General features: G+C 47.6%; 1 protein-coding gene across 3 annotated transcripts in view; it reads right to left on the reverse strand.

The window, feature by feature from the left end:
* Positions 1–25970, reverse strand: part of TEP1 (telomerase associated protein 1) — a 1383286-nt gene that overhangs the window by 242698 nt on the left and 1114618 nt on the right. For all 3 annotated transcript variants that reach the window (XR_014966740.1, XM_085618536.1, XM_085618535.1), the window contains exon 47: positions 12529–12661. Coding sequence is in view for 2 of the 3 variants with exons in the window: in XM_085618536.1 (XP_085474662.1) it covers positions 12529–12661 (133 nt within the window). In the remaining variant the exon portion in view is untranslated. The remainder of the gene's footprint in view (positions 1–12528; positions 12662–25970) is intronic.

Genomic DNA, 25970 nt, shown 5'->3' on the forward strand with positions numbered 1-25970 from the left:
AAAGGATCAGAAAGTAGAGGCACCACAGGCGGCTGAAAGCAAAGTACATCAGCCGCCCCCTGAATAGCGCGCGTGAAGGCAGCACTAGATTCAGTTGCCATCCGTGTAGGGGAACACAAACCGTCAGTAGGAGACGGTTGAAGGCTAATCCTGCCACTAGACATTAGGAGTGGAGGAGCCAGAGACTGAGCCGAAGGCCAGGCAACACAGGGCACTTGCACCCTGGCTCCTTGATCTGGGGAGTCCAGGGAAGCATCAGGTTCCAAATGAGATAATACCGGTGTCGACGGATGCCACGTTGGACACCTATCGCCACCCGAGGAGTCTGGGGGAGCAACCATCAAGGGAAGCGGAATAGACATTGGTACCGACGTCGATCAACGCCGCATAGCAGTCGCCTGGACGTCGACGACCTCCACAGAGGACGCGACCGGGACACCGACCAACGTCAATCCTAGTGCAACCTGTCTGTAGGAAGCACAAGGTGCCAGGGCCGGCGTCAAGCCTGGGGTAGTTTCCGGCGTCGACGTTGGCGCAGGACGGCGCACAGGGCTATGCGCTGAGAGACGGGTAGGGCTGTGCTCTGGGTCATGGCCCAGAGTGTGAGAGGAATGGGCGACAGCAGCACGGACAACGGAGGAGGATCTCCATAAGAGACGCCTGTGCTTACGCTTACCTGTTGTCGCACGGCGGTCGCAGGAGCAACCTCTGGAACGAGCCCGATCCAGAGAGTAAGAGCAGGAGGGAGCCGGACCGGACATCCGTGCGGCCAGTAATTTCATGCGACGCTCCCTCAAGTACTTCGGTTTCATCCTCTGACAGGCGTCACAGTCCTTGGAGTCGTGGTGCATGGCCAGGCACCACATACAGATGAGGTGCTGGTCAGTGCCAGACATCTGACATGCACAGGCTTCACAAGCCTTAAAGCTGGAAGGCATTGCACAGTTCCCACAACACCTGATGGTGTGGAGAAGGCCCAAAGACCAGGCCAAGGAACTGCTCTTTTCCAGGAACCACACTCGGACGCGAAAAAGAAGAAAACGGATGTCAGCGCGCCGGGAGGGGCATATATGGCTCCGCTGATGTCATGTTCGTGGACGACGTCAGGGCGGAGCTGGGCGGCGCCACCCCTGCGCGCAGAGTAGCTGATGCGGAAAATTTTCCGGATCCAGTCTGACGCCTGGGGATATTGTCAGTTAAGGAATCTGCGGCTAGACGTCTCTATCAGATCCCAGACTCCACGGCATCGGCATGGGAGCGGGGCTTTAACTTGTGGCGTAGTTCCCACGCCTTAGCCCGAAACTTGGACTGGATACTGAGAAGTTGAAGAACCCTTTGAGTTCTTTTTATGAGACTTCCTTAGTTAAGTCTGGGAGTGTGACGATGACAGGCATGAATGACTGCGAGAAGGGTCCCGGGACCTTTGTCTACGACCAGGACCTGGATCAGTGTGGAGTCATGTGTCAAGCAGCCAGGAGCTGCATGGCTCCCTCTCGGATAGCCTTCGGATGCATGGTCTTGCACTCCGTAAAGGCCCTGGAACCATGATCTGCTCCAGGCACCAAAGACAAACCAAGTAGAGGTTTGTCACAGGCAGTTGTCTGCAACAGGCACCACAAGGCTTAAAACCTACAGGTTTCTTTGGAAACATGTTTTTTAAAAATTGAGAAAAAAAGGCACACTTGGTTTTAAAGACAACTGACTGATCTGCGCTGATGGCGCGGAAAAGAAGGAACTGAGGTTAGAGCACTGGGGTGGAAACAACATAGGCACCACACACATCACTTTTGGCGTGGTTGAGGTCTACAACGCTGATGCGGAGCAGATCAACGCCAACTACCATCATTCAAGGAGATTGCACAGAAAAATGTCAGGCTCCAGTCTGACGCCTGGGGAATATTCTAAGGTAAGGAATCTGTGGCTAGAAGTCTCTATTTGAAGACAAACCCCTAACCCTTTGAATTTTACTCGCACACTGCAGCGGCCGGCTAATGCAGGAGTGCCTGATGACACAAACCCCTTTCTTGATGTTTTTTTGTCCTGCTGGATGACTCATGAACGACAATAGAAGATGGTGAGCATCCTTCGTACTGATCATGCCTAATGTAGGATTTGTATACTCTGGATTCCCGCAGGCCCAACCTCATGATGCCCTCTTGGTCCATGCTCTATCCCACGACAGTGGTTGCCGCCCCTAATCCACAACAGTGGGTGTGAAAGCAATGTGCTGACAATCCAACTGTGATCAGGGCTTTGAGCAGAATCCTCGAGGTGCAGCAAGTGCCATTGTGAACTACTGGCGTACTTTAGTCCACCCCTGCTACACCCCCAAAGGTTCTTTTAAGTGCTCTAGAGGGCTCCCATTGTCTCCCTAATTGGTGCCTCTATATTCTTGGCGCCTTTTCTAGTGGCTTTATTGTTTACGTGCCCTTCCGTCTTCTGCCCCTGTGCTGGCAGAAGGGATCAGTGTCAGTACTTTTTCAAGCCTGGACTGTGTTGGGAGACCTTGTTAAGGCTCCAGACCCCCAAGGCATACTATGCTGTCTGGGCCTTTGATTAACCGCGTTCTCCGCCAGGCTCTGCTTGGTGGGGTAGGGGGCTAAACCAGTGTGCTACGGGTAAAAATGCAAACCTGATGGGAGCACTTTTACGGGCTATTCCCCATTCTCTGAGCAGAGGTAATAGGCTAGTCCAAAAATACATGATTCCATGTGTTATTTGTAAGGGTCAGCGATGGAATTGTAAAAACTTTACTCTGGGAACCCATAACTTAGGGATCAATGTGGCCAAGAAAAATGGGTTAAAGTCAAAAGGGGTGGAGCCATGAAAATCAGTCTGAAAGTCAACTTACTTTTTTTTTTTTTTTAAACTCTGTCAAAAATAAATTGGCACCAAGGAGAAATGTGATTGAGAATCTGTTCTGCCTTAATTGGTTGCAAAGTCTACATTCTAAAATATCCTATGGGGGTTAAAGCACCTGCTACAGAGAGCTTTGGGTGTCCAGTAAACTCCGGGAATAATAGTGGTAAGATAACTTTGGCGGTTAAAGCACTCACTGGAGAGGTCTGTGTTTTGTTTAGTCAGAGTGTTGACTTAAAGTGATATAAAAGGCTATTGAGGGTTAACGTGTCTCCTGAAAGCACATTGTATAACACGCCGATGACTACCTATGTAGCTAAGCCTGATTGTCAACTGTTTTTGACAGAGATTCTTTTATTATTTGCAGTTCATACATTGCAGTCCTTCTAATACAGCACAGTGAGCTATGGCCTGGTATCAAGGACCTGCATGCACACTGGAAAGCATGGGTTTAGAACCTTATTGTTTTTTCTCAATCTGTTACAAGGCGGATTAAAAATATTTTGTGAGGTAGTAAAAAAAGGAGAACCCCAAGCACTATGTTACGTTTTGAATCCAGACTTTGTGCTTCTCCTAGCTATACAATCTTAGCATATAGTCTCTACCGCTAAAGACAATGTTTAACTCCTACACCTTGAAACCCTCTTTGTCTTATGCAACATCCAATACATTGATTTACACTACACACTTGTAAAATTTATTGTCAATGTATAATATGTGCATTTGATATAAAGTGCTCTGACATCCTACAGGCAGATGAGAAGCGCTATAATAGTATTAAATAAAAAAATACCAAGTGTTATTTAAATTGTTGCTCGTGTAAATACTTGTATGTACTGGCACATCTGACATTCTTTCAATGCATGCACATCTCTTACATAAAGGGGTTGCATAAAGTCAAAAAATGTTCTCCAAATTAGTTTCTTTTAAGTACCTGTGAAATGATAAGTTGTGTGTCTTTGCTTCCCCGTTCCATTGGCAAATAGGTGTAAGGCTGAAGATAGCTTTCAACCAGAATTGTTCTCTAACAAAAGGAAGGCTGATGGCCGTTTAAATTCAGCTGCGGTTTCTCTACGAGGGCAGGGGATCATCGCCCCCCACTGTGAGCCACGCATGAAAAAATAAAATAGCAATGAAAAAGGATTTTATTGCCATTTTTGTCTTACTGATGTGCTCGCCGCAGTGCCCACAAGCAAAGAGACATGCAGGGCATGTCCTTTGCTGCAGATTGGCATAATAGAGGACTGGAGCAGTGGCTGGCTGGATGCTCATAAGTGTGCATGCCAGTTTGGCCGACTGTCTTGCGACGGCCAGCCTGACATGCACACTTTTCAGCTCTCCAACCTAGATGTCTTAGACAGTTGGCTGGAGAGCAAGCATAAGCCTCCAGGTCCTGAAGGAGCGTTCATCAACCTTCTCCATCCAATCCTAGAGCTTCTCCCATGCTGGCTAACAGCATAAGAGTAGCGTCTGGATTGATTAGGAGAGCTCCACAGCAGACTGCAGTTTCTCAGAGGAGGACATGCGGCAGTGGGTAAGTACCATTTATTTAAATTGTATTCATTTAAATTGTTAGTGTAGTTTTATTCTGGGTGGAAGGAGGCATAATTTTATTATGTTCTTTTGGAGGGAGTAGGTGTTTATTTTGGTTTTTTGGAAGCATGGTGACACTTTGGTCACCCCACCACTTTCAAAGGTTGCCAGCTGCCCAGTTTAAACTTCCCTTTGCTTTGGGCCCAAGCTGGAATAAAAAATATAAAATGCTTCTTAACTTATTTTCAAACAGTTCACCTTGCACTTTTTCCAAAATCGCTTTATAGTGCCTTCTTGGATGACACTTCAACACAATTTATGGCACCTTGGAGGAAATGGTATTCTAAGGATAAACATGAGGAATCTCAGAAGGCAAAATAGGGACAGAGTACTAAATATACCAACTGGGTTCTATGTTTTTCTCAAATAAAACCAGTTATATGGTAATAAATGTGGATGAACTAGGGGCAAGAGAGTTGCAAACAGAAGCAGCACAATTGTGGGTCAAGGATGTGGATCTAGGTTGGATAGTAATCTTGGAACGGAGCTAGTAGTCTAAAGACTCGGAGGTTGCATCAGCGCAACACAGCAACAACCTGACACCCCGTCCGTGGAGTCGAGGGGTGAGCCTGCATCAGCTCTACTATAGTTAGGGTGCTCGTGTGCGGCAGCAGTGGCATGCGATGCACTAGGAACTGATGGGGAGAGCAGCCAGTTAGAGCATGGAAGCAGCCAGCCTAGGTGCTGATGCCCCCGATCACTTTTCTAACACCTATACCTACACCATCAGTCCGGTACACCGGAGGTGAGACACTGAAGAGGACGCCTGGAGTGCTCGTGCCTGGGGCCATTTGGTGGAAAGAGGAGGAGAACCTCAGAACATCTAGCGGCTTGCACCTTTGTTTCCCTTATTTCTGCACTTACATCTTGGAAATCAATTATCTGAAGCCACTATTTCTGTTCTTGTTTTTGGTCATGTTTCGCTTTATCACCAATTAGCCATGTTTCAATTGTATCCTCATTACACCTCACGAAGGCTCGACAGTGAACATTAGCCAACAAGCATTTACGGCATCACATCATGAGAAGTCGCAATGAGAAGTCGCAATGAGAAGTCGCAGTTCAATCCTGCTGCAAGCCCACCAATGCTTGAATAAAACCAGAAAGCTGCAAGCTACAAAGCTACTAAAGACCCTAAAGAGGTGATGATGTAAGTGCTAACAGCGAATCAACTTCTGACAAAGTAAGCCCGGCTTCAATGGCCTGATTGCATAAAGAGATGAGGGGCATAACAGACTATTTTAACCTTCCAAATTTTCACGTGAATCAAAGAGTCCTCAATGAAGCCCCAAGGCGGCAATAAAGGTGATAATAGAGAACAAGGCAATATGAGCTGTAAAGGTCTTTCTACTGAATATGCTGCAAGTTTAGAAGACCCAGTAGACCCAAAATAAGATTAAACAAGTAAAAATAAAGCATAATGGAGGTCAAATGTTAATCGGATATCGACTCTGTGGACCATGAAAAGCAAGCAGATCGAGTAGAGCTCGCAGACTATGTGAGGCACGAAAACTCCATCACTTCTCCCACATTCGCCCTGGGACCTGAAAGTAAGGCCAGAGATTTAAGCAAAGCTGAAGTTAAGGCTTGAGACTCAAGGATCAAAGGGGAGCTAATTGACGATCAAACACACCAAACAGATCCCTGCAAGTTACCTGCAAATCAAACGCCAGACCCACCATTATCTCTAGTTACTATTATCTCCCTGATGGGTGAACCCCAATGACAATGTATGGTGATAATATTGCCAGATTACGTGATGGTGAGAAGTGCAACTGCTTGTCCCGAGAAGTAAATAGCAGGCAGTTTGTTCCCCCGATCAATGCTCCTTTCTTGGAAAAATGTTGGATAATTTGATGACTCATGTTTTTAATGAGCACTCTTTCACCAATGTATTTAATAAATCATCTTCCAAGAGTGAGGGTGTAAATGATGACAAGGAGAGATACAAGAAGAGAGGCCTGGATAAGGACAATCAAAGGGTAGATGCGTGCACAGATAATGATACAAACATCTTAAGATATTGATATGATTCCGGCAACCAGTACTGATGTTGCTATTAGTGCTAATAAAAACACCAAAGAAGGCAGATCATCATATAGTTCATAAGAATGATGTTAATTCACCACCAGTGAGGTGGTCAATACTAGATGCATTGATGTCTTCAATTATTCAGTGTGTCCGCATCCCAATCAGATAAGTTGGGCACCCATATTGAGTTGCTCCAAACGCTGACAACTTACATCACTATCGACTCTAAACTGAACAATTTACATTCTTTAATATATAAAGTACAGAATGAGAATAAAAAGCTGGAGAAGGCGTGCTTTTGTTCTTCAGTTACTGACAAGCTGGCTTCATTATCTGATATAATGCAAACAGTGACTTATGGCCTAAAAAAAGAACGTGCTGTAGGGAAAGATAACAACCTTGCCTGTAATGAACTGTCTAGATTACTGGTTACTGCACACTCGCCACAAGTGGGTAAAAGGGAAGAAGGCAAAGTTAGAGTGGTGAGGTCAGTGGGACACACTAAGGGTCTGCCGAGACAAACAAGAAAGCCTGAGCAAAAATTAGTTACAATTTCAAAGATGCATAAGAAACACCTAAAAAAGTTCAATAAAAAGAAAGACATGCTCAGAATAAACTTAATTTCTGTTTACCCGAGGATTTCTGACTATACAAAATATTTGAGGATAAAAAAGCAAAGTCTCAAAATGCTTCATGTGAGAAGGACTCACCACTGTAGACACCTCATGCTTCTTTAGGGTCACATCAGATAATGGCAAGATCTTGACTGAAGATTGTGATTTAAAAAAATCATTGATTCTAGGCAAAGGGGTGGAAGTACCAACTGTAGAATTAACACAAGAATCAAAGATGATCTAACTTATCGGTCAAGATTGTGCAGACCAATTGGATGAAGGTGATGCATTTGCTATAGTACATACGCCGCTTGTTGATATAAGGGTTTAAATGCCCATAGACTATCTGAGGGCTCGAAAATCCACAGGAAATAATTCCATTTAATTAGATTTTAGAGCTAAAGCTAATTCAATGCTCGTTAACCATCATCCTTTAGAAATCGTAGGTAATAAACCTGACCCTATTGGAAACATGCAAGCTGAATAACCAGCAGCATCTAAACTCAGATAATGGATTACCCACATTATCAGAGAAGATGGGGAATACTCAAGTTGCTCCCCTCTGCGCAACTAATAAGCCACAACTAAAATCATTTGATGGTTCAACTATAATCCCAGGGTTCTGGCCCTAGAAAATGAACATCAAGTTTTCCTGAGATCTGTGAGAAGAAGGATGCGGTTTTCTACCCAGATTATTTGTCCAGAGGTCGGATAGACATCTTAAACAGAAATAATATTTTAAAACTTTGTTGAGCCCCTCCACGCCTTAATTTGATTTGCTCCACTGATATTCAGAGAGTCGCATTCAAGCCTCTGCAAGGAGGAGAAAGCAATGAAAACACATTTGTCAAACTTACAAATAGTAAAACTGTCTCATGTTTGAAGGATAACAGTATGCAGTTAGTAGAATGGGGGGGGGGGGGGGTAAATTAACCATCACCTCCCATGAAATATACAGAGTTTTTTTGGATGTACAAGTCTAGCCCTCGGCGGAGAATTAAAGAAGGTGGGCTGGATGAATCCTTTCCTTACAACCACTGCTTTTTACATGGTGTGATTGGCTGTGAACTGAATCAGTGGGGGATCTTAACTTGTAAGTGTCCACCACATTGGCCACAAGAACGATTTAGCTGATGAGGTTCACTGCTGGTTTCTATACATAAAAAGGAGTGAAACAGAGCCCCACAGAACTTTCGTCTCATTGCATTACTGGATATAGAAGGCAAGATCTACACAAAATTATTTCTAAAAGAACTTGACAAGTGGGCCACAGAGTAAAGACTTGGTGCCTGATTCCGATCTTGACGGATGGGTTACTCCGTCACAACAGTGCCGGACATCCTGTCTGCCGAAATATAAATCCCATTAAGTCCTATGGGATTTATATTCCCGCAGACGGGAAATCCACCCATATGCTGAGATCTAAATCAGGCCCTTATTCCTTTCTTCCAAACCGGATTTGCAAAAGGCTGTGATATGGAGGATAATCTGCTGCCACTATCCATCCTTGTGTAAAATACCTTGGCCAATAAAGATAACTTGTTATATGCTGCCATCATGGACTTCAAATGGGTATCCTTCGACCTTTATTCAATGCAATTATTGTTTTATATTCAAACACGTGGGTGAAGATAAGACTAACCGCCCAATGGGTCACATCAGGGGTAATTCCCACTAATAAGGGATTTAAACAAGGTTGTATATTGGCTCCCCTTTTCTCAATTGATATCTTGCTGATATATGTAATGTCCCTCCTTCAAAAAGAACTTTAAAAAGTAACATTTTACAGTATGCGGATGATTCTATCTTGTTGGGTCTAACTGGTGTTGGCCTACAAAGGCAACTGGACGACCTAGCTAAATGCTGCATTATCAACAAGAATAAAATCAAAATGTCTAAAACAAAAGATTATGCAAGGATAAAAAACAGAAGGGCTACTGGTTCATTGTCAGTGAACACAGAGAGGATGTGGCCTAACGTCTAGATCGGTCGGCCTGGAAGCTGGGGAACCGGGTTTGAGTCTCGGCAGGGACGCTCAACATCCTGTAATTCTTGGCAAATCACTTAATCTTCCTGTGCCAAACAAAAAGAATGTGTCAGTCTGTAACACAACTGGTGCTCATGATACCTTTGGGTCGAGTTTGCGCTATATAAAACTCAAATAAAATAGGACATTTTTTTAAAAAACACACTGAGAAAGTGATGCACTATAAATACCTAGGGGTATGGTTTGAGGAGAGCGGGGGCACTAGAAATCAATTGTGAATGCGACAAATTCTTTACACACAACATTTGGTGATTACTAAAGAATGTCCCTTGGACCGATACTACCCAATTGTGTAAAGCCATGGAGTGCAAATTATTTCCAACTATTCTGCATGGCATGATTGTTTTTAGGGACAAATTGGATGACTGTCTTGAGATAATGCATTTAGACTCCCGCATTAAGGGAGAGGATGTGGCCTTATGGCCAGAGCTGCCGAATTTAGAGCTGAGGAACCAGGTTCAAGCCTCGGTTCAACATCCTCTGATTCTGGGCAAATCACGTGATCTCCACGTGCCTACCAAAAATGAATGTGTCTTTCTGTAACGTAACTGGTGCTCATGTAAAGCGCTCAAATACCTTTGCGTCGAGTGCCCGCTATATAAATCTGCCCAAAATAATGCCACCGCTCACGCTCAGTGAAGATTCGAGTTCAATATGACTAGCTGTAAACTTCTTCAAGCTGAATTGCTCTCGTATTGTAACAAGCTAAAAAGGGCAGACCCTAACACGCTAAAGTTCCATCTTTGGTCTGTGATACAGAAAGGCAGTTTCAGCTGGTCCACTCACCTGGAAAGATCCCTAAAGCAACTAGAAGACATTCATCTTTGAAATACGGGGCTTCCAGATAAACTTTTTTCAAAAATAGTGAACAGGTTAAACTGTTATCGATAAGCTCGGATGTCGAGGAATTAAGTAAGGGCTCTGTCTGCTGCTTGCTGTGCCACTGCCTTACCTGTTGGGAGTCCCTGGCCTATCTTCTCGGCGCTATCTCCCTGCCACTGCCGCCGCATCAGCAAACCCGCGCGGCCGCAGTGAGGACTACACCTCCCAGTGTACTTCGTGGCAGGAAGCCGCTCACGCCTCTTCCGCGCCCGGAGGCGCATTAAACCGGAGGAGAGCCCGGGTGGAGCGGGGGCTCTGTCTGCTGCTTGCTGTGCCACTGCCTTACCTGTTGGGCGTCCCTGGCCTATATTCTCGGCGCTATCTCCCTGCCACTGCCGCCGCATCAGCAAACCCGCGCGGCCGCAGTGAGGACTCTTCGCGGCAGGAAGCCGTTCACGCCTCTTCCGCGCCCGGAGGTGCATAAAACCGGAGGAGAGCCACCGCGTCGCGGGACTCGCGCGGGTGACGCAGGTTCGAAGCCTGGGCAAAGGGCGGGCCTTCTGTGGCCCTCAGAGGCCAGAGGAGGCTGGGCTGGGCCTCCCCCCCCCTTAGACCTGCTAACAATTGTTGAGTATGACTATTTCGTACACAGTATTTGTAACTCGATCTGTTTATAGCCCCTTGTTCTGCCTCTTGCTAAACTGTTAGCCGTACTATTACATTTGTTAAGTGTTTAATTGCTAGTGCGATCTGAATTCCCACATACATCTTTTCTAGCTCGTACTATGACCCTACCTGTTTCTAAAGAGAAATTCTTGGCAGGAGGAGTTGTCAACCGAGGAACATTAGATAATTATGTTATCAGGCCCACCACAGAAATTGATAGGGATATCGCTCTTGATGAGCGACGGGCCGAGAGACGTCGTTCTGTCGAGTTTGTTAAGAACAAACGTTCATCTCTGGGCCCGTCACAGCCAGCCATGTCATCGCAATTTAGTACTCCTCGCGAAAGCGAGGGCCTTGATGCTTCTCTCTGTGACAACATAGCTTTACTTCTTCGAGATAGCTCCCCTCCATTTGAACCAAACAATGATCTAATTATAACTCTATCTCCTTCCTGTAGTAACTCAACACTAGAGCCAGATGTTTTGCCAGACGCACTGTCACTAACGCCACAGATCGTACAAAAAACTATCAGCACTCCGAAAGTTTCTCGACTACAAGGCCCTCCACCGAAAAAAAGAAGAAAGAGGGGGAGTGGACCAAAGAGAGATAAGACCAAATTAATTAATCTTGGTAACTCCAAGACCTCCTCATCCAAAGTACCCATACTACCTACATTGGCTACTTCATTACACCTCCCAACACATGAAGCATTAGATACTCAACTATTGGGAAATATCGAAATTATTGAAAAATTGATGAGATCTTTCATATCGCCACTACTAGAGACTAAAAAGAATAGCCCTACAGTTTGGGAATTTAGAAAAGGCAATTGGGGAGATCAAAGAGGGAACTAAGGATTTATTAAAGTCCCCATTAGCCCACGTGACATCAGAGAAAGGCGAGGACGATGACCCCGGCCGGACCTGAAGCCGTCCACCGAAGCAGACCAAGGGGAGGACGTCGACCTGGAGAGACGCGCAGAGAGAAGTTTCATTTGGCGCTCCCACTGCGACTTCGGCTTCAACTTTTGGCATGCCGCACAATCCGAGGTGCCGTGATCCTCCCCCAAACACCACATGCAAATGAGGTGAGGGTCCGTCGCCGACATAAGACGCCCACAAAACGTGCAAGTTTTAAAGCCTGAAGGCATTCGCACACTGCTCCCACCAAAAAAGAATGGAGGAAAGGGGGGCCTTAAACAGGCCCGCAGCAAGGAACGGATCCGCGTTGCACGCGGCATAGGAAAAAACTGACGTAGGCGCGCCGGGGCAGGTCTTATGTGATCTCGCTGACGTGATGTACGCGGACGACACCTGGGCGGAGTCGCGTGATGTCGCCCCGCCCGCGGCACGCAGGGATGCTGTGGCAAAAGTTTCCGGATCCAGTCTCACGCCTGGGGATAATTCTACCTGAAGGAATCTGCGGCTTTCCCAGGTGTTTTGATCACCCAAGTCATGAAGGGAACATGTGGGGAGACAACATGTGGCAATTTCTTAGATGAATGTCCCCTTTAAAGCCCATGTCATCCCATTTCTGGAATAGTCCAGCATGAACTTGATGTGTTTGGATGGAAACTGTTTAAATGTAATTTGGTCTACTACAAAAATGGGTAGATTCCAGCAGGACACTCTACACAAAGGCCCTGGGATTTGAGCAAACTGCTATGCCTATCTGTGTTGTAAAAAGGGAGGGCACAGAGACCAGCACATTTCACTGTTCAACATTACTAAAACAGCATGAAGACTACTTGTAGAAAACCCAGGCTATTTTGGCCATGCTCAATACACACATTCACAAGATGATGTAAGACTGCACTTAAACCTGGCAAAGTGCAGCTCAGTCTCACGCTCACAAAGGTAGAATTACAAATAATGTTCAGCTATTCAGCTTGCGTACCTTTCTGCAGAGGTGCTTGCCAGAGTCTAAGGGAACGGTCCTCAGCCACAGTGAGGAAGAATGGGCTGTCCTTGGTGGCAGAGGCTCCACGGACTGATCCAGTATGTCCTGCATGACTCTGAAATTTCTCCACCTGGGAAAACATGTTAATGAGAAATTAATCAAAGGAGCAATAAAAGATGTAAAAACACAAGTTGCTTAATTAGAAGCTCTACACGTTCATCATCTAAAGGAATACTGAAGCGAAAACAAAATCTTCAGATCTAGGTATGGGACTTAGACAGCTCCAATTGGATATTTGGAGTGAACTGAGGCCCAAGTGCTTTTGAGGGAGATAGGAATTAGCAGCTTCTCAAGACACTATATCCCAGCTCTCTCACGAAGCAGCACAAATGGCATACACAGGGTCCTTTGTAGGTGATGTTTAATAGAGTTTGATGTAGATAACCATTTACATGCAAACTGTCTTGTTTGTGGCAGATGCACCCTGGGAAAAAATAAGAACACTCTGATTCTCCCAGATGTTCTCTTGGTAACAGACACTGAGAACCCTAGAAGTTTCAGTCTGCGAATGCGCATCAAAGTTACACCCTCATCACAAGCTCCATTGGGACACCTCGCCTGCTGAAAGCAGACAAAATGGATGTGTTAAGTACCAGTGGAAATGGTACATTATAGCAAGCAATCGGCATAGTGATTCAGATTCTAGTGCTAGTTCCCAATTTCTACTCGGGCACTCAGAGTTCAGCCTCTCCCTGCAGAATTACAAATGGACGTGGCATTGCCACCTCCAGGCAGTAGTGAGAGGTGGGGGTTGAAAAGCTGTTTCTAGCCACTTGTAATGGGACCCCAGAAGGAAGCAACAATGTATGAACATTATTTAGTGATTTGTGGAACTCAGAAATTAGTTTGGTTGAAAATTGAGGTTTAAAATGCAACACAATCTGTTCATACCTCTTCCAATATGTTAGAGCCAACATCCTATGGAGCACACAGAACCCTCAAGACTTGAGTATACATTAATACCAGTAGAATTCCCTCCTCTACTAGAAACTGAATATCTAGCAAGATGGATATCTGGTCACACATACTTGGTAATAGTAACAAGGGGAAGTAACAAACAGAAGAACCAACTGCAGATTGGATGCTTGGAAGCTGAGAGACCCGAGACATGGCTGAAATTCGTGCATATTCCACTTTATATTTCAGAGTTAATATGGAATCAGTTCACGCCCCCACAGTGTTTTGGAAGGTGTACAAGAAAGTACTCAGAGACAGGATGAGATATGATAGCACGCAAAAAGAATAAACTTTAGCCCTCAAGAATACAATGCTGAGGTTAGAGAGAAGTTTAATAGCTGATCCAACCACTGAATAGTCTAGACTTGAGTTATGGAGGAAAGAATCGGAAAATAAAGGCCAAAATACGGCAAACCCACCCTACCTAGCTAATATATATATATATATATATATATATATATATATATATATATATACACACGGAGTATACCCAAATTACCCTCCTATACCTGGGTATGAGACACTATCATATACAAAAGGAGGTTGGTATGGAGGAATTAATTTAAAGTCTTATTTTTGAGTAGAGCACATTCAATTACCCTCTCTTCAGTGTTTTATCCTTCTTGCACATATTATTTCATTGATAAAGACACACATATACAATGGCACCTAGTCAATAAACAAAACGTAATTACAAACCGAATGACATGTGAAAAAGATGTATACAAAAATCATACAATCAACTATACGTTGCCAATACCCATATAGATTGATAATCGTGTTCACCCTTTTATTCTGGGTAATACACTTAGAGGTAGTCTAGATTGACACTTTAGGCAAAGGGATTTATTTTCTTTAGCCATTATTGTGTCTTCAAAGGGTTATTAAACCACTCCTTATGAATTTAATAAAGACTCCTCCTTACTAGATGTCGACGCGGACGCGTTCCAGCCTTAGATGTTCTTCTTGGCCTCTTCAGGACAAGAGCAATGGAACATAAAATCAAAGACTTTATATTAATTCCTCCATACCAACCTCCTTTTGTATATCACACTACCTAGCTATGCAAACAAAATGACATGGGGTGGGTGAATACCTCTCAGCCTGGCTTAGTCAAAGAGATGAAGAAGCTAAGTGGGTAGGAGAAATAATGAAAAGCGGGAGACAGATACCACAGATTAAAAAAATTGCACAAACTTAAAGTTACACAAATTAATAGAGAGGAGATTAAAAATATTTTCCAAAACCTAGCTATCCCTATCGTAAGTGAGAAGAAAAGAGCTTGGAAAGTGGCCTAACACTCAATATGTCTCGAAAGCCATTAAACACATGCACAGTGGTAAAACCGCATACCCAAACTGGTGCCAAATAGAGTTCTATAAGGGACTCTCCACAGTAGGTCCACAATTATTGAACACATTTAAAAAAAAGTCCAGGAGCTGGGGACTCTGCCTCATATCACCCAATATTATTCTTAAAAGTGTGGAGACAAAACATTTGACTCAAGATATTAGCAACAAGATTATTAGGAGTCGTAACCTCCCTGATCCATAAATACCAGTCAGGATTCATGCTAGAACTCTCCACCAGGCTTATCCTCTGGAGAGTGCATACATGGCTAGTTATAACAAACATCAGAGAATCCCTTGCTGTACTATCATTACACTAAAAAAAGGCATTTGATTTCATCCACTTGCCAGATCTTTTCTTAACACTGAAGCAATTTGAATTTGGTTCAAGCTTCTGTAACTGGGTAGCTCTGCTGTATCAGACACTGACTAAGGTAGCTAAAGTCAACAGGATGATATGATGCTCATTTGCCCGTGAGCAAGGCACCAGGGAGGGGTGCCTGCTCTCCCCTTTGCTTTTCACATTGTGTACTGTACCACTGGCATCCTGGGTCAGGTCAAGCAGGGATATAGACGGGTACACCATAGAAACTGATACGCTTGGGAGAAAATCTCATTATATGCAGACAATGTCCACCTCTATACAGCAAATCCAATCGTAAACATAGTGAGGATATTCTCTTTATTTGAAAAATAAAGTTATGCAGGGTATAAAACAAACTGGGGAAAATCAGTCATACTCAAAATTAACAACTGGAGCTTAGGAGGAGAACTGCTTTGTGGAATAAAGGCAATAGAAGGCAGATTTAGATACCTAGGAATAAATACAACAACAAAATGGATGTCTTACTTTAAAGGAGCAGTGAAAGTCAACTAAATGAGTTCCACACAGATGCAAGTTGGTGGCGAACTCTTCAACTTACAATACTAGGAAAGGCAGCAATCTTCCAAATATCACCTTGCTAAATTTCTGTATGCAAACAACACACAGTTCCCAATCCCGGAAACAGTCTTACTTTGACTAGATAGAAAACTACGGACTTTGTTCTAGGATGGAGGTACCTTCGGGATAGCTCTTAAAATCAGTGTGCTGATCCACGTATAAAGTGATATAAGGACCTATTACTGGACTTCCCAACTTCAAATCATGCCCCAATAAGTTATCATGCGACAGGAACAGACAGACATTCAATGGAAACACTTAAATACTTGCATTATATCATCAGGAGTAAAGGGAGTAATAATTAGCACCAGCAGAAGTGACCCTAGCTTCCCAGGATAGACCAACAAGTTGCCTGTGATGGAAGAGTAGGATTACAAAGGAAACTCCACCAAGGAGTTAAAATAAATAGGTCCACAAGCCAAATAGATATCAAATATGGAACCTTAGAGGGATCTCTAGATTGGGATTTATACCAAGGGGTATGATGGGAAAACCTTCTTGTTATCAGAAGAATATTATATGTCACATAGCGAGGCATATAACTACAGACAGCTCAGTCATGCCTTAACATGCAGAAGCAGTTGACTTGCCAAAAACACAAAAAATGCTCTTTTAGAAAACCAGATATCGTTAGGGGACCTGGGTAAAGGGGTAGTATCAGCCACATTTAAAACACTTATAAAGAATACGCTATGCTCTCGGCAGAAGTTAAGAAAGACGTGGGAAGAGGACCTTGGAACATTAGAGGATGCTGACTGGGAGGCAGTATTTATGCACTGAGAGAAGTGATATTATGGCAAGGCTAACTTATCCAGATGAACATTGTACATACAGCATACTATAACAAAGGTAGGCTCAATAAAATGGGATGGGTCGAAACACCCATGTTCGTTGGAGGAAGGCTCCTTCACGCGTATGATTTGGTGGTTGTTAGACCTGTCAGCCCTTTGGGTGGTCCCTCCTCATCATTATTTATTTTGTCCCACTTTTGCCTCAAACCCTGTTTGAATTTTTCCTTTTTGGGAACCACCAGACTTTTTCGTGTTGCTACAGATTCAGGGAGCCATTTTAGCTACCCCTGAAACTTCTGTCTGAGGGCCTGGAACACAAAATGGTGGCCACCTGTGACATCACCAGCATCCACTGGAACCTACTAGCACCTTCCAGAACATTCCAGAACTCTGTGACCGTTGGAGGCGGTTTAGAATGTTGGGAAGCTAAGACAGAGTGTTGGCAGTTGGAGCTGGCAGTTGGCACCTGACTGGTGAAGAGTGAGCAGCACAACAGTGAAGGAGGAAGGAGTGAAGCAGCAGGGGTGGAAACTTGTGCCTGGAGTGGGGTCCATAAACCCACCCTTGATACTAGTCCCTACTGACGGATCCCAGCCTGGAGCCCTGTGTGGGAAGAAGCCAGAAAAACCATCCTAAGGACCTGGACAGCAGGAACAGGCCTTAGAACAAAAGAACAGCAAGATTCTGACCTGAAAACTGGTTTCCCTGGAGTCCGGCGTCGAGTAGCCTGAGACCTGGAGCCCGAGGTGGAGAAGCAGCGCTGACTGAAGAAGCAGACGTCGTACCCGGAGCCGCCTGAGGTCGAGAGAGGGCGCCGACGGAGGTCGTGAGGAATACCAGAGGTCGAGGAGGAAGTCAACTGAGGTCGAGTGAGCGGCGTCATCGGAGGAGTGAAGTCCGCCCTCCGGAGTCGTCGGAGACCGAGGTGAAGCGTGCCGGAGGTCGGGAGTGGAGATCGCACTCCGGAGTCGCCGGAACCTGAGGAGAATCGTGCCGGAGGTCGGGAGTGGAGATCGCACTCCGGAGTCGCCCGGAACCTGAGGAGAGGAGCACCGGAGGTCGGGAGTGGAGATCGCACTCCGGAGCCGCCGGAAGTCGACATCGAGGCAAGGCCGGCTGACGTCATCGAAGCCGAGGTCGCCATGGAACCGGAGCCGCCCGAAGTCGACATCGAGTAAAGACTGCCCGACGCCATCGAATCGGAGGTCGAGATCGAACCGAGGCCGCCGACATCGAACCGGAACCGCCTACCGGCGTCGTCAAGAACTGACATTGCACCGAGGCCGCCGACATCGAACCGGAACTGCCTCACAGCGTCGACACGACTCCAGCGGCGTCGGAACATCAGAAAAAGGGCAGTAAGTGGAGTAGAGGGCGCCAAAGGCCCTGTGGAATCCTAAGAGACTACTCTAGGGGTTAGAGAGGTGCTGGAACCAGCTGGACTGTGCCAGGGGTGAGCTGAGACTACTTTAGAGGGGTTGTGGAGAGTGAGAGAGCCAGGTCTCTGGTATTCCCCCCTTGATCTACCTCAGTTTAGGCCTCAGCCTTGTCCAAGCCAGGGAATAGACACCCTCAAGCCTTCCACCTCCCCACAAGCTGTGCCTGGGCCAATTTAGCCCATAGTAATCTCAACTGTGATCTGATTATATGAGTGTCACTGTATGCTTTTAATTATTTATTGGGGGCCTGTATTTATTGTGTTTAACCTATTTATTGCTTCACTATATTTATTGGTCCACAGGACTTGTTGATGCACAATATTTATTGGTGACAGTATTTATTGCCTCAGAATATTTAATTGCCTGTATTAACTGCACTTGTATTTATGTCCTTAGTATTTATGATCTCCCCTATTTATTGAATCAGTAAGACAGTATTTATTTGACCTGCACTATTTAAAGTTTGTATATTGTGATTGTCTTATTTATTTTTCCAATCAGCAACTAAGAAAAAAGATAAAGAAAGATATTTTCATAATTTTTACGGTGGAGTCGTTTTTGGAACGGATGCACGCATGGTTATTGTATGGGTATATTGTATGCTTAGCACGGTGCCTGTTTCCTGACCACTCGAGCCAAGCTACCACAGTGTGTTCGGGAAGTCCACCACCACCCTGCGGAGTGGGAGTGGGTATTTCCAACATAATTGGTGTTCAGTGGTGGGATAGAGCTGTGCCTACGTATACTCAACAATAACTGTGGGTAGTCCATAGGCCTACACCGGGAGTTTTCTCAAAGCGGCCTTCCTAATTGTGGGTTTTTGTTTTTTCCAAATTTACTCTGGTGGTGGGAGGAGGTATTATTAAAGGTACCCCCCTGCATTGTTACTGCACAAAACCTGTCCTCTAACCTGAGTGGGCGAGATGGAGTTTGTACTAGAAAATCTAGAAACGTACACTGTGGCCCAACTCAGGGAGTTTTGCCAGCGGGAGGGGGTGTACTGTCCCCCAGGAGCAAAGAAGGGTGCACTCCAAACCAGCTTAAGGGCTTGGGGGGAGGCACGCAGGGAAAGCAAGGCTGAGGGGGAAGACAGGGATGGAGAGCCTGACCCCGAGGGGGCTGAGATGTACCAACCTGAGGTGGGGAACCTGTCAGCAGGGCCCAGGACACTTTCTAGGAAGGGCAGCACTGTCTCTAGCGGTGGCTTATCTGAGGTGGAGTTAGCAGATCGGAGGGAGAAAAGACAGCTCACATGGGACTTAGCAAGGCTGGAGAAGGAGAAGGAGGAGCAGAGGATGGCCCATGAATTACGACTGAAAGAAATAGATCTTCAGATCTTGAGAATCGGGGCACAACCTGTTCCTAATGGTGGCAGCCAAATCCAAGAGATCACCAGGGATCCTAAACCCTACCTGCCAAAGGACATAGTAGCTAGCTATGGGGCGGGTGACGATATCGCCAAGTGGCTAGCGGCCTATGAGGTCTCGTTGAGGGCCCATGGGGTTCCAGAGAAGTACTGGGGAGGGGGATTGTACAAGTACATGCCTCCAGCTGGTAGGGATGCTTTATTGGCCCTCGAAGAGGATGAGCAGACCCACTACCCCACCATGAAACTGGCGCTCATAAGGAAGTTTGGACTAACACCCGAAAAGTACAGACAGAAGTTCAGGGGTAGTCACAAACTGGGCACACAGAATTGGGTGGACTTCCTGGACTATGCAAAGAAGGCACTGGAAGGTTGGATTCAGGGCAGTGAAGTGAGGAACTACGAGGGGTTGTTTGACCTAGTACTGAAGGAGCACCTGCTCGAGAAATGTTTCCCTGAACTGCGGCAACACCTGGTGGATAGCAAGCTGACCAGTCCCCGGAAGCTTGCTGAGGAGGCGGACATTTGGGCTAGTACCCGGGTGTCCACAAGGGGGACTGGAGGGGATACTCAAAAGGCCGGACAGGGCGCCCCCCAGAAGAAAGAGGGAGGTGAAAAGAAAAAGGAGTTCTCCAAAGGCCCCCAAAATAACTTCCAAGGAAAGGGAACAGGATTCACCCCTAGGGCTAACCCACCCAGAAACCCTAATCCTGGCCAGAGTCAGCAGCCAAGGGTTGTCCATTGCTACGAGTGCGGTGGCGTTGGACACTATAAAGGAGATCCGAAGTGCCAGAAACGACCACCCCCTCCCACTGGAGGAAAGACCCCCGGAGTAGCTAGTGTAGTGCTCGGGGAGGAGATGCCCTTAACTAAGGGAAGGGAGTGGGCGGGTGTCACTTTAGTGTCCCTGGGAGAACGGGAGATGGTTCCTAAGATCCAGGTGCCCGCCAATACCGCAAAGTATGGGCAGTGGGTCACCATCAACGGCCAAAGAGGGGAGGCTCTGAGAGACACAGGAGCCAGTATGACTATGGTGCGTAGCCAACTGGTGTCTCCAGAGCAGGTAATTCCCGATGTACTCCACCCAGCCGCGATGGCTGACGGCAGAACAGGCCACTAGCCCGTGGCCGAGGTTCCCTTTGAATGGGGGGGGGTTGCAGGTTCACTTCGAGTTGCCGTAAGCCCTGCCGTGCCAGTCGATTGTCTGCTGGGGAATGACATGGAGCACAACGCTTGGAAGGAGGTGGAGTACCGGACTCACGCTGAGATGCTGGGTACACCTGACTGGGCCTGTGTTAGCACAAGGTCCGCGACTACCCGAAGAGGGAGTTCATTCCGGCTGGAGCCTGGAACAAAGGCCCAGCCAGCTGCCAGTCAAGGGAAGAACCGAGGACAGGAGGAGCCTGCCTCGGCGTCCCCACCCCGTAGGACGGATAGGCCACCGGAGGTGGTGGACCAGGAGTCTGCGGTGGGGGACGTTACCAACCTGGAGGACCTACCCATCCCGGCCGAGTGGCACGTGGAGGGAGGCCCGTCCAGGGAGGAATTCTGCCAGGGCCAGAGGGAGTGCCCTACCCTTGAGGGGCTGAGGCGACAGGCCGAAGCCCAGGCAGCAGGGAACGTTGAAGGGAACTACAGTGTTTACTGGGAGGATGGCCTCCTCTACAGTGAACCCAAGGCACCCCTACACGGATCGTCACGAGCCTTGGTAGTCCCTCAACGTTATCGAGCCTTCCTTCTGGAGTTGGCTCACGAGATACCATTGGCAGGACACCTGGGGCAAGACAAGACCTTCGCCCGTCTTGTCCCACACTTTTATTGGCCTCAGATGAAAGTGTCGTCCGATACCTACTGCCGGACATGTGTGTCTTGCCAAGCCAGTGGGAAAACAGGGGTGAAGCTGAAAGCTCCCCTGGAACCACTTCCTGTCGTTAGCACCCCCTTTGAAAGGGTGGGCATCGACATTGTGGGTCCATTAGATCCACCGACTACAGCTGGTCACAGGTTTATCCTGGTTCTGGTGGATCATGCCACACGGTACCCAGAGGCAATACCTCTGAGGACCATAACAGCACCTGTTGTGGCTAGGGCCCTGATGGGAATCTTTACCCGAGTGGGCTTTCCCAAGGAAGTTGTGTCCGACAGGGGGACCAACTTCATGTCAGCGTACATGCGGGCGATGTGGAAGGAGTGTGGAGTGACCTACCGGTTCACAACTCCTTACCACCCCCAGACCAATGGTCTGGTGGAGAGGTTTAACAAAACCCTGAAAGGCATGATCAGAAGTCTGCCTGAAAGCCTGCGGAGGAAATGGGACGTCCTCCTACCCTGTTTACTCTTTTCTTACAGGGAAGTGCCACAGAAGGGAGTGGGCTTCAGCCCCTTCAAGCTTCTGTATGGGCACCCTGTACGTGGACCTCTTAACCTGGTGAGAGACGGATGGGAAAGAACTCCCAGAAAGCTCCCCCAGGATGTGGTGAGCTACATGCTGGCCTTCCGGAGCCAAATGGCTAAGTTGTGGAAGCAAGCTTCTGACAACTTGGAAGCCAGCCAAGCAGTAATGAAGGCGTGGTATGACCACAACGCTCACCCGGTGGAGTTGGAGCCTGGCCAGAAGGTGTGGGTGATCGAACCAGGAGAGCTTAGTGCCCTCCAGGATCGCTGGTCAGGACCCTTTGAGGTGTTGGAGAAGAAGGGTAAGGCTACCTACTTGGTGGACCTGAAGACCCCTCGTCAGCCCCTGCGGGTGCTGCATGCCAACCGCCTCAAACCCCACCACGAGAGGCCCGAAGTCATCTTGATGATGGTGACTGACGGAGGAGAGGACGTGGAAAACGAGCCTCTCCCTGATCTGTTTGCGTCTCAAGAAAAGGATGGGTCGGGGGAGGGAGTGATTCTCTCCCCATCTCTAACTCCTGAACAGCAGGAGGACTGTCGCCAGGTCCTGGGGCAGTACTCTTCGTTGTTCTCCCTTGTCCCGGGTAGGACTCACCTGTGCGTCCATGACGTGGACACAGGAGACAGCCCACCTGTGAAGTCCAAGATCTACCGGATGTCAGACAAGGTGAAGGCCAGCATTCATAGTGAAGTCACTAAGATGCTGGAGCTAGGAGTGATTGAACCTTCTAGCAGCCCCTGGTCCAGTCCGGTGGTGTTAGTACCAAAAGCTGCACCACCGGGTGCCCAACCGGAACTGAGGTTCTGTGTGGACTACCGGGGACTGAATTCAGTGACCAAAACTGATGCTCATCCGATCCCTAGGGCGGATGAATTAATTGACCGGCTGGGAGCTGCCCAATATCTAAGTACCTTTGACCTCACTTCTGGGTACTGGCAGATCTCTTTGACAGATGGAGCAAGGGAAAGGTCAGCCTTCTCCACGCCCAATGGCCACTACCAGTTCTGTGTGATGCCCTTTGGGCTCAAGAACGCACCTGCCACGTTTCAGCGCCTGGTAAACCAGATCCTCACCGGAATGGAGAGTTTCTCTGCTGCTTATCTGGATGACATAGCCGTCTTCAGTAACAGCTGGGAGGATCACTTGCGTCACCTGCAAGCTGTTCTCCAGGCCCTGAGACAAGCTGGATTGACGATCAAGGCCAGCAAGTGCCAGATCGGGCAGGGGTCGGTAGTGTACCTTGGACACTTGGTGGGTAGGGGAGCGGTGCAACCCCTCCAGGCGAAGATCGAGGCCATCATGGCCTGGGAACCCCCCAAGACACAGACTGAGGTCCGAGCATTTTTGGGCCTCACGGGATATTACCGCCGCTTCGTGAAGGGGTACGGTACCATCGTAGCCCCCCTCACGGAGCTCACGTCCAAGAAACAACCTCGACGGGTAGTCTGGACGGAGGCCTGTCAGCAGGCCTTTGTGAGATTGAAGAAAGCCATGTGCGAGGCCCCGGTCCTAAGGGCCCCAGACTTTTCCAAGGAGTTCATTGTCCAGACAGATGCATCAGAACATGGCATTGGGGCAGTGTTATCGCAACTCAACGAAGAGGGTCTGGATCAACCCGTGGTCTTCCTATCCCGGAGACTACTTCCCAGGGAACAGAAGTGGAGTGCAATAGAGCGTGAAGCCTTTGCAGTGGTATGGGCTCTGAAGAAGTTGCGGCCATACCTGTTTGGCTCGCACTTCCTAGTTCAGACCGACCACAGACCCCTTCGCTGGCTGATGCAGATGAAGGGGGAGAATCCCAAGTTGTTGAGGTGGTCTATTTCCCTACAGGGAATGGACTTTCAGGTGGAACATCGGCCTGGAGTGGACCACGCCAATGCAGACGGTCTCTCAAGGTATTTCCGCCTTAGTGATGAGAACTCCCAAGGGGTTGGGTAGCTCTCCCCACTTTCAGCTGGGGGGGACGCGTGTTAGACCTGTCAGCCCTTTGGGTGGTCCCTCCTCATCATTATTTATTTTGTCCCACTTTTGCCTCAAACCCTGTTTGAATTTTTCCTTTTTGGGAACCACCAGACTTTTTCGTGTTGCTACAGATTCAGGGAGCCATTTTAGCTACCCCTGAAACTTCTGTCTGAGGGCCTGGAACACAAAATGGTGGCCACCTGTGACATCACCAGCATCCACTGGAACCTACTAGCACCTTCCAGAACATTCCAGAACTCTGTGACCGTTGGAGGCGGTTTAGAATGTTGGGAAGCTAAGACAGAGTGTTGGCAGTTGGCACCTGACTGGTGAAGAGTGAGCAGCACAACAGTGAAGGAGGAAGGAGTGAAGCAGCAGGGGTGGAAACTTGTGCCTGGAGTGGGGTCCATAAACCCACCCTTGATACTAGTCCCTACTGACGGATCCCAGCCTGGAGCCCTGTGTGGGAAGAAGCCAGAAAAACCATCCTAAGGACCTGGACAGCAGGAACAGGCCTTAGAACAAAAGAACAGCAAGATTCTGACCTGAAAACTGGTTTCCCTGGAGTCCGGCGTCGAGTAGCCTGAGACCTGGAGCCCGAGGTGGAGAAGCGGCGCTGACTGAAGAAGCAGACGTCGTACCCGGAGCCGCCTGAGGTCGAGAGAGGGCGGCGACGGAGGTCGTGAGGAATACCAGAGGTCGAGGAGGAAGTCAACTGAGGTCGAGTGAGCGGCGTCATCGGAGGAGTGAAGTCCGCCCTCCGGAGTCGTCGGAGACCGAGGTGAAGCGTGCCGGAGGTCGGGAGTGGAGATCGCACTCCGGAGTCGCCGGAACCTGAGGAGAATCGTGCCGGAGGTCGGGAGTGGAGATCGCACTCCGGAGTCGCCCGGAACCTGAGGAGAGGAGCACCGGAGGTCGGGAGTGGAGATCGCACTCCGGAGCCGCCGGAAGTCGACATCGAGGCAAGGCCGGCTGACGTCATCGAAGCCGAGGTCGCCATGGAACCGGAGCCGCCCGAAGTCGACATCGAGTAAAGACTGCCCGACGCCATCGAATCGGAGGTCGAGATCGAACCGAGGCCGCCGACATCGAACCGGAACCGCCTACCGGCGTCGTCAAGAACTGACATTGCACCGAGGCCGCCGACATCGAACCGGAACTGCCTCACAGCGTCGACACGACTCCAGCGGCGTCGGAACATCAGAAAAAGGGCAGTAAGTGGAGTAGAGGGCGCCAAAGGCCCTGTGGAATCCTAAGAGACTACTCTAGGGGTTAGAGAGGTGCTGGAACCAGCTGGACTGTGCCAGGGGTGAGCTGAGACTACTTTAGAGGGGTTGTGGAGAGTGAGAGAGCCAGGTCTCTGGTATTCCCCCCTTGATCTACCTCAGTTTAGGCCTCAGCCTTGTCCAAGCCAGGGAATAGACACCCTCAAGCCTTCCACCTCCCCACAAGCTGTGCCTGGGCCAATTTAGCCCATAGTAATCTCAACTGTGATCTGATTATATGAGTGTCACTGTATGCTTTTAATTATTTATTGGGGGCCTGTATTTATTGTGTTTAACCTATTTATTGCTTCACTATATTTATTGGTCCACAGGACTTGTTGATGCACAATATTTATTGGTGACAGTATTTATTGCCTCAGAATATTTAATTGCCTGTATTAACTGCACTTGTATTTATGTCCTTAGTATTTATGATCTCCCCTATTTATTGAATCAGTAAGACAGTATTTATTTGACCTGCACTATTTAAAGTTTGTATATTGTGATTGTCTTATTTATTTTTCCAATCAGCAACTAAGAGAAAAGATAAAGAAAGATATTTTCATAATTTTTACGGTGTAGAGTCGTTTTTGGAACGGATGCACGCATGGTTATTGTATGGGTATATTGTATGCTTAGCACGGTGCCTGTTTCCTGACCACTCGAGCCAAGCTACCACAGTGTGTTCGGGAAGTCCACCACCACCCTGCGGAGTGGGAGTGGGTATTTCCAACAGTGGTCTTATAGTTTGCAAATATCCTGGAGGTAAATAATAAATTAACAGAAATATTAGAATGGGAAATTGCTCTCAAGCCACAGTTTTTGATATTAGGTATTGACAATGATCAAAACAAGCCAAAACGTAAATTTATGTTCAGTGCACTGGGCTTTGTCGTAGCCAAAAGAGAA

The sequence above is a fragment of the Triturus cristatus genome, chromosome 7 (genome assembly GCF_964204655.1).
Source record: "Triturus cristatus chromosome 7, aTriCri1.1, whole genome shotgun sequence".
NCBI classification, from domain to species: domain Eukaryota; kingdom Metazoa; phylum Chordata; class Amphibia; order Caudata; family Salamandridae; genus Triturus; species Triturus cristatus.